Source organism: Petromyzon marinus, unplaced genomic scaffold (assembly GCF_048934315.1).
Source record: "Petromyzon marinus isolate PM22_M1 ecotype Great Lakes invasive population unplaced genomic scaffold, UKy_Petmar_22M1.pri1.0 PM_G_Scaffold_35, whole genome shotgun sequence".
Lineage (NCBI taxonomy): Eukaryota > Metazoa > Chordata > Hyperoartia > Petromyzontiformes > Petromyzontidae > Petromyzon > Petromyzon marinus.
Genome location: NW_027422928.1, coordinates 2273636 through 2290273, shown reverse-complemented (window position 1 = coordinate 2290273; position 16638 = coordinate 2273636). Strand labels below are relative to the sequence as shown.

General features: G+C 51.3%; 1 protein-coding gene across 1 annotated transcript; it reads left to right on the top strand.

Moving 5' to 3' along the window:
• The first annotated feature begins 2120 nt into the window (after window positions 1-2120).
• On the top strand, window positions 2121-16144 carry LOC142915802 (basal cell adhesion molecule-like). Its single transcript, XM_076061475.1, has 9 exons — window positions 2121-2248; window positions 2755-2879; window positions 5496-5712; window positions 7023-7087; window positions 8466-8550; window positions 8953-9135; window positions 11407-11534; window positions 12759-12912; window positions 13914-16144. Exons 1-9 carry the CDS (start codon window positions 2188-2190, stop codon window positions 14207-14209), a joined length of 1314 nt encoding a protein of 437 aa, XP_075917590.1. The 5' UTR covers window positions 2121-2187; the 3' UTR covers window positions 14210-16144.
• The last annotated feature ends 494 nt before the right edge of the window (window positions 16145-16638 follow it).

Sequence of the window (16638 nt, the reverse complement as noted above, 5' to 3'; positions counted from 1 at the left end):
TCCCCGTGTCACGTGACGTCATCCCGCGCGTCCGCTCGAATCCTTCCCGCGGACGTTTTGAACGCTCTGCGTTCCCCCGCCGCCGCCGACTCGCCGACAATCCCCTCGGTCCCTCGCTCTCTCAGATCCTCCTCCTGTCCGCCTAGGGGCTGTTCCCTCCCACGCCGCCGTGCGCCCTGCCGCAGGGAGCTCGCCTTGGGGGCACCGTCCCCCGTGCCGCGCGGGCTTCGTCGCCGCCGGTCCTGTCAAGCTCTATGCCCCCTTTTAGGGGGGGCCCGCCGTTTAATCCGGTCTGGGAGGGGCTCGGCCAATTTCCCGGTCCGGGGAAACCGCGGGACGTCCCCGCTAGCGGGGGCCCTCGGGTGAAGACCCACCGTGCCGGGTAGATCCCTCCTCGAGACCCTACGGGAGTGCGTGCGGGTGTTTAGTGGGGCGTGCGTGTGGGTGTTTAGTGGGGCGTGCGTGCGGGTGTTTAGTGGGGCGTGCGTGTGGGTGTTTAGTGGGGCGTGCGTGTGGGTGTCTAGTTGGGCGTGTGTGTGGGTGTTTAGTGGGGCGTGTGTGTGGGTGTCTAGTGGGGCGTGTGTGAGTTCGTGGGGGGGGGTGTGACGAGAGGGGACCGCCGGCCCATTTGCTCTCCAGCGATGGAACCACACTTCGCGTTGCTTCCGTCAAACGTCGTGATTTACTTTTATTACTTTTTTTTGCGTTTCAATTTAAAGCTTTCGTGACCGCGAGAGTTCATCCTCTTTGGTTCTTTCGGTAAAGTCACCACCGCGTAGAATGAGAATAAAGTAATAAATTAACACGATTAAATTCTCACGACGTTTCGGCCACAACACAAGTGGCCTTCTTCAGGTGAAAGGAACAAACCTGTCGGAACGACAGGTTATAACAATTTATTATTTTATTCTCATTCTACGTGGCGGTGACTTTACCGAAAGAACCAAAGAAGATATTTTTTTTCATTTTATTTTTTCACCTTCGCGCGGCAGGCAAACGCAGCAGCGTACTACGAGGTACGAATCTTGGCGAGTGCAGCACAATACGATTCGTTACGATACGTTCAGTGTGTGTACAGTACGTAGAGTACGGTACGTGGAGTACGGTACGTAGAGTACGGTACGTAGAGTACGGTACGTGGAGTACGGTACGTAGAGTACGGTACGTAGAGTACTGTACGTAGAGTACGGTACATACAGTACGGTACGTAGAGTACGGTACGTAGAGTACGGTACGTAGAGTACTGTACGTAGAGTACGGTACGTATAGTACAGTACGTAGAGTACGGTACGTAGAGTACTGTACGTAGAGTACGGTACGTGGAGTACGGTACGTAGAGTACGGTACGTAGAGTACAGTACGTAGAGTACGGTACGTAGAGTACGGTACGTAGAGTACAGTACGTAGAGTACGGTACGTGGAGTACGGTATGTACCGTACGGTACGTGGAGTACGGTACGTAGAGTACGGTACGTGGAGTACGGTACGTAGAGTACGGTACGTAGAGTACGGTACGTGGAGTGCGGTACGTGGAGTACGGTACGTAGAGTACTGTACGTAGAGTACGGTACGTACAGTACGGTACGTAGAGTACGGTACGTGGAGTACGGTACGTAGAGTACGGTACGTACAGTACGGTATGTACAGTATGGTACGTAGAGTACGGTACGTAGAGTACGGTACGTAGAGTACGGTACGTAGAGTACGGTACGTAGGTTTAGCGATTTCATGTTAGGGTTAGCACGATACTGTACGTTAAATGCGTGTTAAAAGTTTTTACAGCGGATAGGTTTGTTTCCTGAAGAAACTTTCTATTAAATTGCAGTTCACATAGGTAGGCTAAGAATTTACCTTGTTTTTTTACTTTACATTTTACTGTGCAATACAGTATTGTAATTAATAAATACATACAGTATATAGTTTACACAGTACGGTACTGTAAATTACTCTGTTTTGCTAAATTATCACCATTCTTTAAGACTCCCCGGTAGGCTAGGGCCATCTTAGACTTAACGATATTTTAGACCTGCGGTGAGGGTCGTCGTAACGCATCTCCGTCGTGAGTGGAGGACCGCTCGACGTGTATCGTGAAATGCGTCGCGTTTAATACTTACACTAGGACTAGCGACGGGAAGGCCACGGTGGTTTGACGGCTCCACAATCTGCGGCGAGGACGGTGCCGACCAAATGTTGCCACGGTGTCTGGTGGTGCTGCTCCTCCTCCTCGCCTCCTTCTCCTCCTTGCAAGGTGATGATCGCCATCGTGTACGTCGTCACACCGCAGCACACAGCGGGGGCATCGCTACTGTATACTACACTATACACTACACTACTATACACTACACTATACACTACACTACACACTACACTACTATACATTATACACTACACTATACACTACACTACTATACACTACACTACTATACACTACACTATACACTACACTATACACTACACTACTATACACTACACTACTACACACTACACTATACACTACACCGTACACTACACTGTACACTACACTGTACACTATACACTACACTACACACTACACTGTACACTACACTATACACTACACTACACTGCACACTACACTATACACTACACTATACTGTACACTACACTATACACTATACACTACACTGTACACTACACTATACACTACACTATACACTACACTATACACTACACTACTATACACTATACACTACACTATACACTACACTAGGAGTCTGCGTGCGGTGATCGTGGCAGGTGGCCATGCGGCGATCTCCATCTCCGTGAGGCCGCTGGTCGAGGTGGAACTGGGACGCCCTCTGGTGGTCCCCTGCACGTACAACGTCTCCGTGGCTAGCGGCGTGGTCACCCAGTGGTTCATCGTGAGTACCGCCACCCCCACCCACCCCCCCGCACACCGCCACTTGTCACGGGCAGATACGTACGGTGAGCAAAAGACTCAGCACTGCTACCCATAGACTCAGCACTGCGACCCATAGACTCAGCACTGCTACCCATAGACACAACACTGCCACCCATAGACTCAACACTGCTACCCATAGACTCAACACTGCACCATAGACTCAACACTGTACCATAGACTCAACACTGCACCATAGACTCAACACTGCACCGTAAACTCAACACTGCCCATAGACTCAACACTGCACCATAGACTCAACACTGCCCATAGACTCAACACTGCACCATAGACTCAACACTGCACCATTGACTCAACACTGCACCATAGACTCAACACTGCCCATAGACTCAACACCGCACCATAGACTCAACACTGCACCATAGACTCAGCACTGCTACTCATAGACTCAACACTGCCCGTAGACTCAACACTGCCACCCATAGACTCAGCACTGCTACCCATAGACTCAACACTGCCCGTAAACTCAACACTGCTGCCCATAGACTCAACACTGACACCCATAGACTCAACACTGCTACCCATAGACTCAACACTGCTACCCATAGACTCAGCACTGCCACCCATAGACTCAACACTGCTGCCCATAGACTCAACACTGCCACCCATAGACTCAACACTGCACCATAGACTCAACACCCTACCATAGACTCAACACTGCACCATAGACTCAACACTGCACCATAGACTCAACACTGCACCATAGACTCAACACTGCCCATAGACTCAACACCGCACCATAGACTCAACACTGCACCATAGACTCAGCACTGCTACCCATAGACTCAACACTGCCTGTAGACTCAACACTGCCACCCATAGACTCAGCACTGCTACCCATAGACTCAACACTGCCCGTAAACTCAACACTGCTGCCCATAGACTCAACACTGCCACCCATAGACTCAACACTGCCACCCATAGACTCAACACTGCTACCCATAGACTCAACACTGCCACCCATAGACTCAACACTGCCACCCATAGACTCAGCACTGCCCGTAAACTCAACACTGCTGCCCATAGACTCAACACTGCCACCCATAGACTCAACACTGCACCATAGACTCAACACCCTACCATAGACTCAACACTGCACCATAGACTCAACACTGCACCATAGACTCAACACTGCCCATAGACTCAACACCGCACCATAGACTCAACACTGCACCATAGACTCAGCACTGCTACTCATAGACTCAACACTGCCCGTAGACTCAACACTGCCACCCATAGACTCAGCACTGCTACCCATAGACTCAACACTGCCCGTAAACTCAACACTGCTGCCCATAGACTCAACACTGACACCCATAGACTCAACACTGCTACCCATAGACTCAACACTGCTACCCATAGACTCAGCACTGCCACCCATAGACTCAACACTGCTGCCCATAGACTCAACACTGCCACCCATAGACTCAACACTGCACCATAGACTCAACACCCTACCATAGACTCAACACTGCACCATAGACTCAACACTGCACCATAGACTCAACACTGCACCATAGACTCAACACTGCCCATAGACTCAACACCGCACCATAGACTCAACACTGCACCATAGACTCAGCACTGCTACCCATAGACTCAACACTGCCTGTAGACTCAACACTGCCACCCATAGACTCAGCACTGCTACCCATAGACTCAACACTGCCCGTAAACTCAACACTGCTGCCCATAGACTCAACACTGCCACCCATAGACTCAACACTGCCACCCATAGACTCAACACTGCTACCCATAGACTCAACACTGCCACCCATAGACTCAACACTGCCACCCATAGACTCAGCACTGCCCGTAAACTCAACACTGCTGCCCATAGACTCAACACTGCCACCCATAGACTCAACACTGCACCATAGACTCAACACCCTACCATAGACTCAACACTGCACCATAGACTCAACACTGCACCATAGACTCAACACTGCACCATAGACTCAACACTGCCCATAGACTCAACACCGCACCATAGACTCAACACTGCACCATAGACTCAGCACTGCTACCCATAGACTCAACACTGCCTGTAGACTCAACACTGCCACCCATAGACTCAGCACTGCTACCCATAGACTCAACACTGCCCGTAAACTCAACACTGCTGCCCATAGACTCAACACTGCCACCCATAGACTCAACACTGCCACCCATAGACTCAACACTGCTACCCATAGACTCAACACTGCCACCCATAGACTCAACACTGCCACCCATAGACTCAGCACTGCCCGTAAACTCAACACTGCTGCCCATAGACTCAACACTGCCACCCATAGACTCAACACTGCTACCCATAGACTCAACACTGCTACCCATAGACTCAACACTGCTACCCATAGACTCAGCACTGCCACCCATAGACTCAACACTGCTGCCCATAGACTCAACACTGCCACCCATAGACTCAACACTACCCATAGACTCAGCACTGCCACCCATAGACTCACCACCACCCATAGACTCACCACTGCTACCCATAGACTCACCACGCTGTCATCCGCCCGACCGCCGTCGCCAAAACCCCCCCCCGGCGCAGATTTCGACAACTTCGCGAGTGAGGATATCGTACCGCGACTTACGTCGCTTCGTGGCCGACGGGGACACCGGCTACACGGACCGCATTGATGCCCAACGTGACGATTCCGCCCTGGCGCTGGACGCGACGGTGGTCGCGGATGAGCGAGACTTCATCTGCCAGGTGTTTGCGGGGCGGGCCGGCGTGGCAGAGGCGACCACAAGAGTGCGGCTGTTTTGTAAGCGAGCTCACGGTCGGGGCTACTCACTTTAGAATGACGCGCAGTGGGGGGGAGGGGGGGGGACGTCCCCTACGACGTGGACCCCCCTTACTTACGGACGTTGCTACGGAGACTCCTTAGTGGACATTACGAGGACTCCCCTTACTTACGGACGTTGCTACGGAGACTCCTTAGTGGATATTACGAGGACTCCCCTTACTTACGGACGTTGCTACGGAGACTCCTTAGTGGATATTACGAGGACTCCCCTTACTTACGGACGTTGCTACGGAGACTCCTTAGTAGACATTGCGAGGACTCCCCTTACTTACGGACGTTGCTACGGAGACTCCTTAGTGGACATTGCGAGGACTCCCCTTACTTACGGATGTTGCTACGGAGACCTCTTAGTGGACATTACAAGGACTCCCCTTTCTTACGGACGTTGCTACGGAGACTCCTTAGTGGACATTGCGAGGACTCCCCTTACTTACGGATGTTGCTACGGAGACCTCTTAGTGGACATTACAAGGACTCCCCTTTCTTACGGACGTTGCTACGGAGACTCCTTAGTGGACATTACGAGGACTCCCCTTACTTACGGACGTTGCTACGGAGACTCCTTAGTGGACATTACGAGGACTCCCCTTACTTACGGACGTTGCTACGGAGACTCCTTAGTGGACATTACGATGACTCCCCTTACTTACGGACGTTGCTACGGAGACTCCTTAGTGGACATTACGAGGGCTCCCCTTACTTACGGACGTTGCTACGGAGACTCCTTAGTGGACATTACGAGGGCTCCCCTTACTTACGGACGTTGCTACGGAGACTCCTTAGTGGATATTACGAGGACTCCCCTTACTTACGGACGTTGCTACGGAGACTCCTTAGTGGACATTACGAGGGCTCCCCTTACTTACGGACGTTGCTACGGAGACTCCTTAGTGGACATTACGAGGGCTCCCCTGCTTACGAACGTTACTGCGTGACGCCTCTACTTACGAACGTTACCACAGTGACTCACTCGCGAATATTTTTGCGTGGTCTCTACTACTTACCGACGTTACTTCTTACGAACGTTACCCACATACGAACAAGCCGGGATCCAGAGGGTCCACGTTCGTTAGTCTATTTTGCCCGTAAGTCCAACTTCACTCCCGTCAATTCCACACGCGTTGCACGGCGTGCACACTGCTGCTACTATACATGACGCACTACCCGGCCACATTTCGGAGTGAGGTCGGACTCAGGAGCAAGTGGCCGATGACGGCCCCGCGACAAATTGACGCACGGGACGGCCCCTCCCCTCGCTTCCCTTCCAGCGGCCCCCACGGTGGCCGTGACGGCGAGCAAGCGGCCCGTGCTGCTCAACGGACAGCGCCACGAGGTGAGCCCTTGGCCTACGTTGACATTCTCTTTGGTTCTATTCGGTAAAGTCACCACGTAGGTAAAAAATAAAACAAAAATCACGACGTTTCGGCCACAACACAAGCGGCCTTCGTCAGGTGAAGGGATCAGGCTGTCTCGAGGACAGTGCTGGAGTGAAACACAGCCACGCTTAAAGGTCGCGGTCTGAGCGTGGCTGTGTTTCACTCCAGCACTGTCCTCGAGACAGCCTGATCCCTTCACCTGAAGAAGGCCGCTTGTGTTGTGGCCGAAACGTCGTGATTTTTTGTTGTTTTACTTTTTTACCTACGTGGTGACTTTACCGAATAGAACCAAAGAGTATGGAGATCCTTGCAGTCACGAAAGCTTTAAATCTAGAATACGTTGACATTTTTTTATTTCAAATTCCTGTTGCACCGTCCGCTGACGGTCATTTAAGGGTTGTTTTTTTTTTACCTTCACGGCGTCCCCTTCGCGAAAACGGCCGCACGCCAACAGCTGTGCTGTAGACGCCACCGATTCGTGCGTAGATTCAAACGTGGTTTAGTTTTGGTTAGGGGGATGTCGACTACCTCGCCTGGTACGCAGGAGGTCGTGGGTTCGATCCCGACGTGGACAACGCTACTACCCTGGCAACCCGGGTTCGATTCCCGCTCACGGCCAATACCGGTGACGATGATCTGAACCGGTTCCTGTGCCTCCCCTAGGTCGACTCGGCCTCAAATACCTGGTGCGGTGCGTAAAAACATCGCCAGCACCAGGGAGACAAAGGCGACCGGGCGTGGTGCTGGCCACCCACCTCCTCGTGTGCCATTCTGGCCTTCATAGGTGCTCGCTAACAGCACTTGCCCCTACAGTCTGTTAAGGCTATACATGGGTTCTTTGTCTTTGTTGTGTGTGTTGGTCTGTGTGTGTTTCTGTGTGTGAGTGTCTCTGTGTGTGTCTCCCTGTGTGAGTGTCTCTGTGTGTGAGTGTCTGTGTGTGTCTCTGTGTGAGTGTCTCTGTGTGTGAGTGTTTGTGTGTGTCTCTGTGTGAGTGTCTATGTGTGAGTGAGGAGCGGTAGTGTAGCGGTTAGCGCGCTGCGCTATGAACCTGGCGATCCGGGTTCGATTCCCGCTCACGGCCAACACCAGTGACGATTATCTGAACCGGTCCCGGACCTCCCCTAGGTCGACTCAGCCTCAAATGAGTACCTGGTGCGGTGTGTAAACATTGCCACTAGGGAGACAAAGGCGGTCGGGCGTGGTGCTGGCCACCCACCCCCTCGTGTACCGTTCCGGCCTTTATAGGTGCTCGCTAACAGCACTTGCCCCTACAGTCTGTTAAGGCTATACAGGGGTTCTTTGTTGTGTGTGTTGGTCTGTTTCCCTCTCGTGCAGATTGGTAAATGTTTCGTGCACAACGCTTACCCAGAGCCCCACATCACCTGGTACAAGGCTTCCCTGCCCCTGTTGCCATCACCTGGTAAGTATATCTGCTGGTGAATATATCTGTTGGTTAATGTATCTGCCGGTGAATATATCTGCTGGTGAATGTATCTGTTGGTTAATGTATCTGTTGGTGAATATATCTGTTGGTTAGTGTATCTGCTGGTGAATGTATCTGCTGGTGAATGTATCTGTCGGTTAATGTATCTGTTGGTGAATACGTCTGCTATAGTGCCGTGTATTGCATAGTGTACACTATTACGTGGTGCAGTGAGTAAACATCGCTAGCGCCGCGGGGACAAAGCTGGCGGGGCGTGGTGCTGGCCGCCCACCCCCTCGCGTGTCGTGCCGGGCTGCCACTCGCTAACAGCACTTGTCCCAACGGTCTGTTGAAGTCCACACGGGGGATCTTTGTCTTTGCATGCGTGCGCGTGGCTAGACGTGAAAGTGACGCGGACGGTAGCGACGGAGGCCAACGGCACCTTCGCCGTGACATCCGTCCTGAGCTACAAACCGGAGGAGCGGGATGTGGGAGCCGGGTACCGCTGCGTGGTGAACTACACGATGCCGGGCGGCAGGAGGGAGGCCTTTGCCTCGGAGACGATCCACGTGGGGCTGCATTGTGAGTACACGGGACACCAGGCAGACGCCGGTGCACAACGAACGCGTGTGACGTGCACAACAGACAAATGTGTGTGACGTGCACAACAGAAATTACATGCCTGATGGACCATCTTATTGGGTTAAGGTCAAATTAAACACAGAGACTACCACTGCCTATGAACATTTGACTTTTGAACGTTCAGAGAGACGCTCAAACCTGTTTGTAAGTCCAGTTGCCTGTTCGGAACGAGAGTTGTAAGTTCAACCGCCACGCAATAGATGGCGGTGGTGGCTTTTACATCTGTAGAACATGAACAACCAGTGGCATCTACATCTACAGAACGTGAAGAACCAGAGGCATCTACATCTGCAGAACGTGAAGAACCAGTGGCATCTACATCTGAAGAACGTGAAGAACCAGTGGCATCTACATTTGCAGAACATGAAGAACCAGTGGCATCTACATCTGCAGAACGTGTAGAACCAGTGACATCTACATCTGCCGAACGTGAAGAACCAGTGGCATCTACATCTGCAGAACGTGAACAACCAGTGGCATCTACACCTGCAGAACGTGAAAAACCAATGACATCTATATCTGCAGAACGTGAAAAACCACTGGCTTCTACATCTGCAGAACGTGAAGAACCAGTGACATCTACATCTACAGATAGTGAAGATCCAGTGGCATCTACAGAACATGAAGAACCAGTGGCATCTACATCTGGAGAACGTGAAGAACCAGTGGCATCTACACCTGCAGAGCGTGAAGAACCAGTGGCATCTACATCTGCAGAACGTGAAGAACCAGTGGCATCTACATCTGTAGAACGTGAAGAACCAGTGGCATCTACACCTGTAGAACATGAAGAACCAGTGGCATCTACATCTGCAGAACGCGAAGAACCAGTGGCATCTACATCTGCAGAACACGAAGAACCAGTGGCATCTACATCTGCAGAACGTGAAGAACCAGTGGTATCTACATCTGAAGAAGGTGAAGAACCAGTGGCATCTACATCTGCAGAATGTGAAGAACCAGTGGCATCTACATCTACAGAACGTGAAGAACCAGTGGCATCTACATCTGCAGAACGTGAAGAACCAGTGACATCTACATCTACTGAACGTGAAGAACCAGTGGCATCTACATCTGCAGAACGTGAAGAACCAGTGACATCTACATCTAAAGAACGTGAAGAACCAGTGGCATCTATAGCTGCAGAACGTGAAGAACCAGTGGCATCTACATCTACAGAACGTGAAGAACCAGTGGCATCTACATCTACAGAACGTGAAGAACCAGTGGCTTCTACATCTGCAGAACGTGAAGAACCAGTGGCATCTACATCTGTAGAACGTGAAGAACCAGTGGCATCTACATCTACAGAACGTGAAGAACCAGTGGTATCTACATCTACAGAACGTGAAGAACCAGTGGCATTTACATCTGCAGAACGTGAAGAACCAGTGACATCTACATCTACAGAACGTGAAGAACCAGTGGCATCTACATCTACAGATCGTGAAGAACCAGTGACATCTACATCTACAGAACGTGAAGAACCAGTGGCATCTATAGCTGCAGAACGTGAAGAACCAGTGGCATCTACATCTACAGAACGTGAAGAACCAGTGGCATCTACATCTACAGAACGTGAAGAACCAGTGGCATCTACATCTGCAGAACGTGAAGAACCAGTGGCATCTACATCTGCAGAACGAGAAGAACCAGTGACATCTACATCTACTGAACGTGAAGAACCAGTGGCATCTACATCTGCAGAACGTTTAAAACCAGTGACATCTACATCTACAGAACGTGAAGAACCAGTGGCATATATAGCTGCAGAACGTGAAGAACCAGTGGCACCTACAATAGGCGGCATCCCGGGACGGAATGGCGTGTTGTACTATTTGAGTTGTTGTTGTTTTGTTGTTGTGTTGTTATTGTTTTGTTGTTGTTGTTGTGTTGTTGTTTTGTTGTTGTTTTGTTGTTGTTGTTGCTGCTACGAGGCGGGAGAGATGCCCTGGCCCAGGCGTCGAACCCACGTCGCCTGGGGACGACTTTCCTCGCGCTGAACCGTCGCCTCTGACGAAGGCCGCTTGTGTCGTGCCCGAAACGTCGTGAGAATTTTATCGCGTTATTTTATTTTATCAATTTATTATTTTATTCTCATTCTACGTGGTGGTGACTTTACCGAAAGAACCAAAGGAGATGAATCCTTGCAGTCACGAAAGCTTCAAATCGAGATTTCAGCGGGGGGTTGTCGTCTGTCCTCCTCGCCAGACCCGGAAGACGTGAGGCTTGGCCCCACCGGGGCGACCCAGGTCACGGCCGGGGCGACCCAGGTCACGGCCGGGGCGACCCAGGTCACGCCCTCGTCGTCCGGGATACCCGACTACAAGTGCGCAGAGGTACCCAGTCGCTGCGTCACGATCACCACCAGCACCACCACCAGCGTACCACCACCACCAGCGTGCCACCACCACCACCACCGTGCCACCACCGTGCCACCACCACCGTGCCACCACCACCACCGTCACCACCACCAGCGTGCCACCACCACCGTGCCACCACCACCGTGCCACCACCACCACCACCGTGCCACCACCACCGTGCCACCACCGTCACCACCACCACCAGCGTACCACCACCACCGTGCCACCACCACCGTCACCACCACCACCACCAGCGTACCACCACCACCACCACCGTGCCACCACCACCACCGTGCCACCACCACCACCGTGCCACCACCAGCGTGCCACCACCACCACCGTCACCACCACCACCACCGTGCCACCACCACCAGCGTGCCACCACCACCACCGTCACCACCGTCACCACCACCACCGTCACCACCACCACCACCACCGTCACCACCACCACCACCGTGCCACCACCACCACCGTGCCACCACCACCACCAGCGTACCACCACCACCGTGTCACCACCATAACCACCGTGCCACCACTACTGTGCCACCACCACCACCACCACCACCTGAGTTTGATTCCCGCTCACAGCCAACAGCAGTGATAGCGATTATCTGAACCGGTCCTGGGCCTCCCTTAGGTCTACTCAACCTCTAATGAGTACTTGTAGTAAACATCGCTAGCACGGGGGAGACAAAGACGGCGGTGGTGACGGTGGTGGTGACGGTGGTGGTGGTGGTGACGGTGGTGGTGACGGTGGTGGTGACGGTGGTGGTGATGGTGGTGGTGGTGACGGTGGTGGTGGTGACGGTGGTGACGGTGGTGATGGTGGTGCGTGACATTTACGAAGATGAGAATGAGGTGAGTGGCACAGTAGGGGGTACAGGTGGTGCACCGTGCCAGGCATCTCAGTCGACCCATGGCACCGTGGCACCTGCTGGGTCTGCCTCGTGAACCTCCTGCCCGCGGGCGTTCGACACTTCACGTGGTGGCCTCGACGTGCACACGGCCTGGCGCGAGCGCCGTGGTGACGTCACCGCCGCTCGGCGGTGATGAGTGTGGGCGCGTCGTCGCGTGTCGGTGAGCGTTCACGTGTCGGTGAGCGTTCCGGGGGGGGGGGGGGGGGGTGGTGTAGCAGAGAGAGCGCCCGACGCTCCATGGAGCCTCACGGCCGTCGCCTTCCCGGCGCTCTGCGTGCCTCAGGCCGGGGAGGCGGTGTCCGGCGGGGCCACGCCGGCCCCGCGGCACGCGAGGCCGTCCGGGGGGAGCGGCGGCGACGGCCGCTCCCGGTGCGTCACCTCGCCGCACTCCGTGCCGGGCCTGATGAGGTCGCGATCCGTCAAGGTCACAGTGGAAGGTAACCGGGGCGGCAGGAGAGAGAGAGACTCAGCGATGACGCTGAGTCTCTCTCTCTCTCTCTCACATACCACTAGCAGAGACGCCACTCTCTCTCTCCACTCTCTCCACACTCTCCACTCTCCACTCTCTCTCCACTCTCTCTCCACTCTCTCTACTCTCTCTCCACTCTCTCTACTCTCTCCACTCTCTACTCTCTCCACTCTCTCCACTCTCTCTCCACTCACCACTCTCTCCACTCTCTCTCCACTCTCTCTCTACTCTCTCTCCACTCACCACTCTCTGTCCACTCTCTCCACTCTCTCCTCTCTATCTGTCTCCACTCTGTCCTCTCTCTCTCCACTCTCTATGTTCTCTCCTCTCTCTGCTCTCTCTCCACGCTCTCTGCCCACGCCGTCTCTCTCCACTCTGTCCTCTCTCTCCACTCTCTCTCTTCTCACCATTCTCTCCTCTATCTCTCTCCACTCTCTCTCCTCTCTATCTCTCTCCACTCACCACTCTCTCTCTCTCTCCACTCTCTCTCCACTCACCACTCTCTCTCCACTCACCACTCTCTCCTCTATCTCTCTCCACTCTCTCTCCACTCTCTCTCCTCTCTATCTCTCTCCACTCACCACTCTCTCTCCACTCTCTCTCCACTCTCTCTCCTCTCTATCTGTCTCCACTCACCACTCTCTCTCTCCACTCACCACTCTCTCTCTCTCCACTCGCTCTCCTCTCTATCTGTCTCCACTCTTTCCTTTCTCTCTCCTCTCTCCACGTTCTCTCCTCTCTATCTCTCTCCTCTCTATCTGTCTCCACTCTGTCCTCTCTCTCTCTCTCTCTCCACTCTCTCCATGTTCTCTCCTCTCTATCTCTCTCCTCTCTATCTGTCTCCACTCTGTCCTCTCTCTCTCCACTCTCCACGTTCTCTCCTCTCTATCTCTCTCCACTCACCACTCTCTCCTCTCTCTCTGCTCTCTCTCCGCGCTCTCTGCCCACACCGTCTCTCTCCACTCGCAGGAGGAGCGGAGGAAGCGGAGGAGTCGGGACGTGGTCTACCGTGGATCATCATCATCCTCACCATCATCTTCGTGATCGTCCCCCTCCTCGTCGTCATCATTTCGGCCCTTCATCACGTTTGCTCGGGAGAGTCGGAAGAGGAGGGATCGGGAGGAGGAGAGGCGGCGATCGCGGTCGGCTTCGTCGCGAGCGAGGAGGAGGAGGGCGTTGGCCACACGCTGGCGCTGCACAGGGCCACGGGCGCGGCCACCAGGCACGGCCGCAGGTCGCTGGCCGAGATGTGCGGTCGTCACTGACGAGGCAGCAGCGGTGTTGACGGCCTGCCGCTGCCTCCAAGACACACGGAGCCGTGAGGCAGGCCTGCAAGCAGGCTCCTCGCCACCGCCGCCGCCGCCATCGCTATCGTCAGCGCCAACACCGCCGTCGTCAACATCACAACCATCGTCACCACCACCATCATCACCACCAACATCATCACCTTGTGTCTTTTGTGTTTTGAGCTCAGGTCGCAAACACGGATCGAGCCGTGACATTTTGAAGATCAGTGTCTCTTATTTGTTTAAACACGAATCTAACTGACATTTTGTAGATCAGTGTCTCTTATTTGTTTAAACACGAATCTAACCGTGACATTTTCAAGATCAGTGTCTCTTATTTGTTTAAACACGGATCTAACCGTGACATTTTCAAGATCAGTGTCTCTTATTTGTTTAAACACGAATCTAACCGTGACATTTTGAAGGTCAATGTCTCTTATTTGTTTAAACACGGATCTAACCGTGACATTTTGAAGGTCAGTGTCTCTTATTTGTTTAAACACGGATCTAACCGTGACATTTTGAAGGTCAGTGTCTCTTATTTGTTTAAACACGGATCTAACCGTGACATTTTGAAGAATCGTGAGCAAACAGCCAAGGAACAGGGAAAGCTGATACCCTTAGACAATGCAATTTGTTTTTACGCAGAGATGGTTACAGTAAATCAAAGAGTACAGTTACTTAATCAATTTTCCAGTAGCAAACAGCCAGTTTCACCTTAGACTCCACCCTGATTAGCCAAATGTGTCTGAGCACATGTTTAATGTGCAGTTGTATTTTTTATTTTACTATTTTTCTGAATGCTTAACTATTTATGTTCCGAATTGTAATATCGAAGCCAATACACAAGGCAGGGAAATTCCTACTGGCAGCAGATCGATGTCTCAATTAGTAAAGATGCCACAAGAAACACCACGAGAATATCTTCTGGCATCTCTTCAAGAGGTCACACTTAACCAGCACATTCCTGTGCTCCATTAGAGCAGTTCAATGCGTGTCAGTCATCTGACATGTGCTACTTATATCTCACTCTCAGAGTTGGTCGAATCCAAATTAAGTGAAAATGCAAGGTAGCTCTCTGATGTAGGTGTAACAATGATGTCACTAGTTGCACCTCGTGATTAGATGAATTGCCGCAATTTAAATAAAATCATCTATCCGTTTTTTATAACATTGTAGTGAATTTGGGCCCATTGCATAAACATTCAGATACAAATAATCCATTGTTTTCATATTCTATTCAATGCATGCTTAATTAAATGCGAAATCGATATTGATATCAATGGATCAATCCATCATTCTATTTTACTGTCTGTCATAAAAAACGGTGCTGGCTCATTCTAATGTGGGCATTAGCTACCCCAAGTGATACAGCCAACTTCGAGGGATGGATGAGTAAAGAATCCGCTTATTTGGCTAATCTTAGCAAAGGTCAAGGCAATCGTCGAGAAGACTTAAACCTATCACCTGGCTCTCCTGTGGAGTCACGCCGTGAAATAGGTGGCGTTGGGTCATTACGACGTCTTCCTTCTATTTAAACAGTAACATGAAAGTAATATATATATACTGTACACAAGCAAGTGGAACAAATCTTGGCAACAAATCTCAGCAATGATCACTTGCATTGTCTTTAGTCACAGAAACAGTAATCTGAGATGCACATTGAATAATGGAAGGTGATTTAATCCTTTGAGCAAGTAATTTATTTCTTCAACAGATGTAATTTTTCATACAGTTAGCTTGCAAAGAAAAAACACATTTTCATTTTGAACTCATCTATATTCCCGCATTGTATTTTATTAGCATTATTGGTTCGTGCCTTTGAAATTAAATGATGTCGCATTTGATTTACAATCAGGTATAACCTTCATTAAAACTGCACAGGGCTTAGAGTGAATAAATAAGGTTGGTTGCTGTGTCCATATTCTTTGAAGTCTATGGGAGACTTTAACATTGAAGTCTATGGGAGACTTTAACATTGAAGTCTATGGGAGACTTTAGCATTGAAGTCTATGGGAGACTTTAACATTGAAGTCTATGGGAGACTTTAACATTGAAGTCTATGGGAGACTTTAACATTGAAGTCTATGGGAGACTTTAGCATCGAAGTCTATGGGAGACTTTAACATTGAAGTCTATGGGAGACTTTAACATTGAAGTCTATGGGAGACTTTAACATTGAAGTCTATGGGAGACTTTATCATTGAAGTCTATGGGAGACTTTAACATTGAACTCTATGGGAGACTTTAACATTGAAGTCTATGGGAGACTTTAGCATTGAAGTCTATGGGAGACTTTAACATTGAAGTCTATGGGAGACTTTAACATTTAAGTCTATGGGAGACTTTAACATTGAAGTCTATGGGAGACTTTAACATTGAAGTCTATGGGAGACTTTAACATTGAA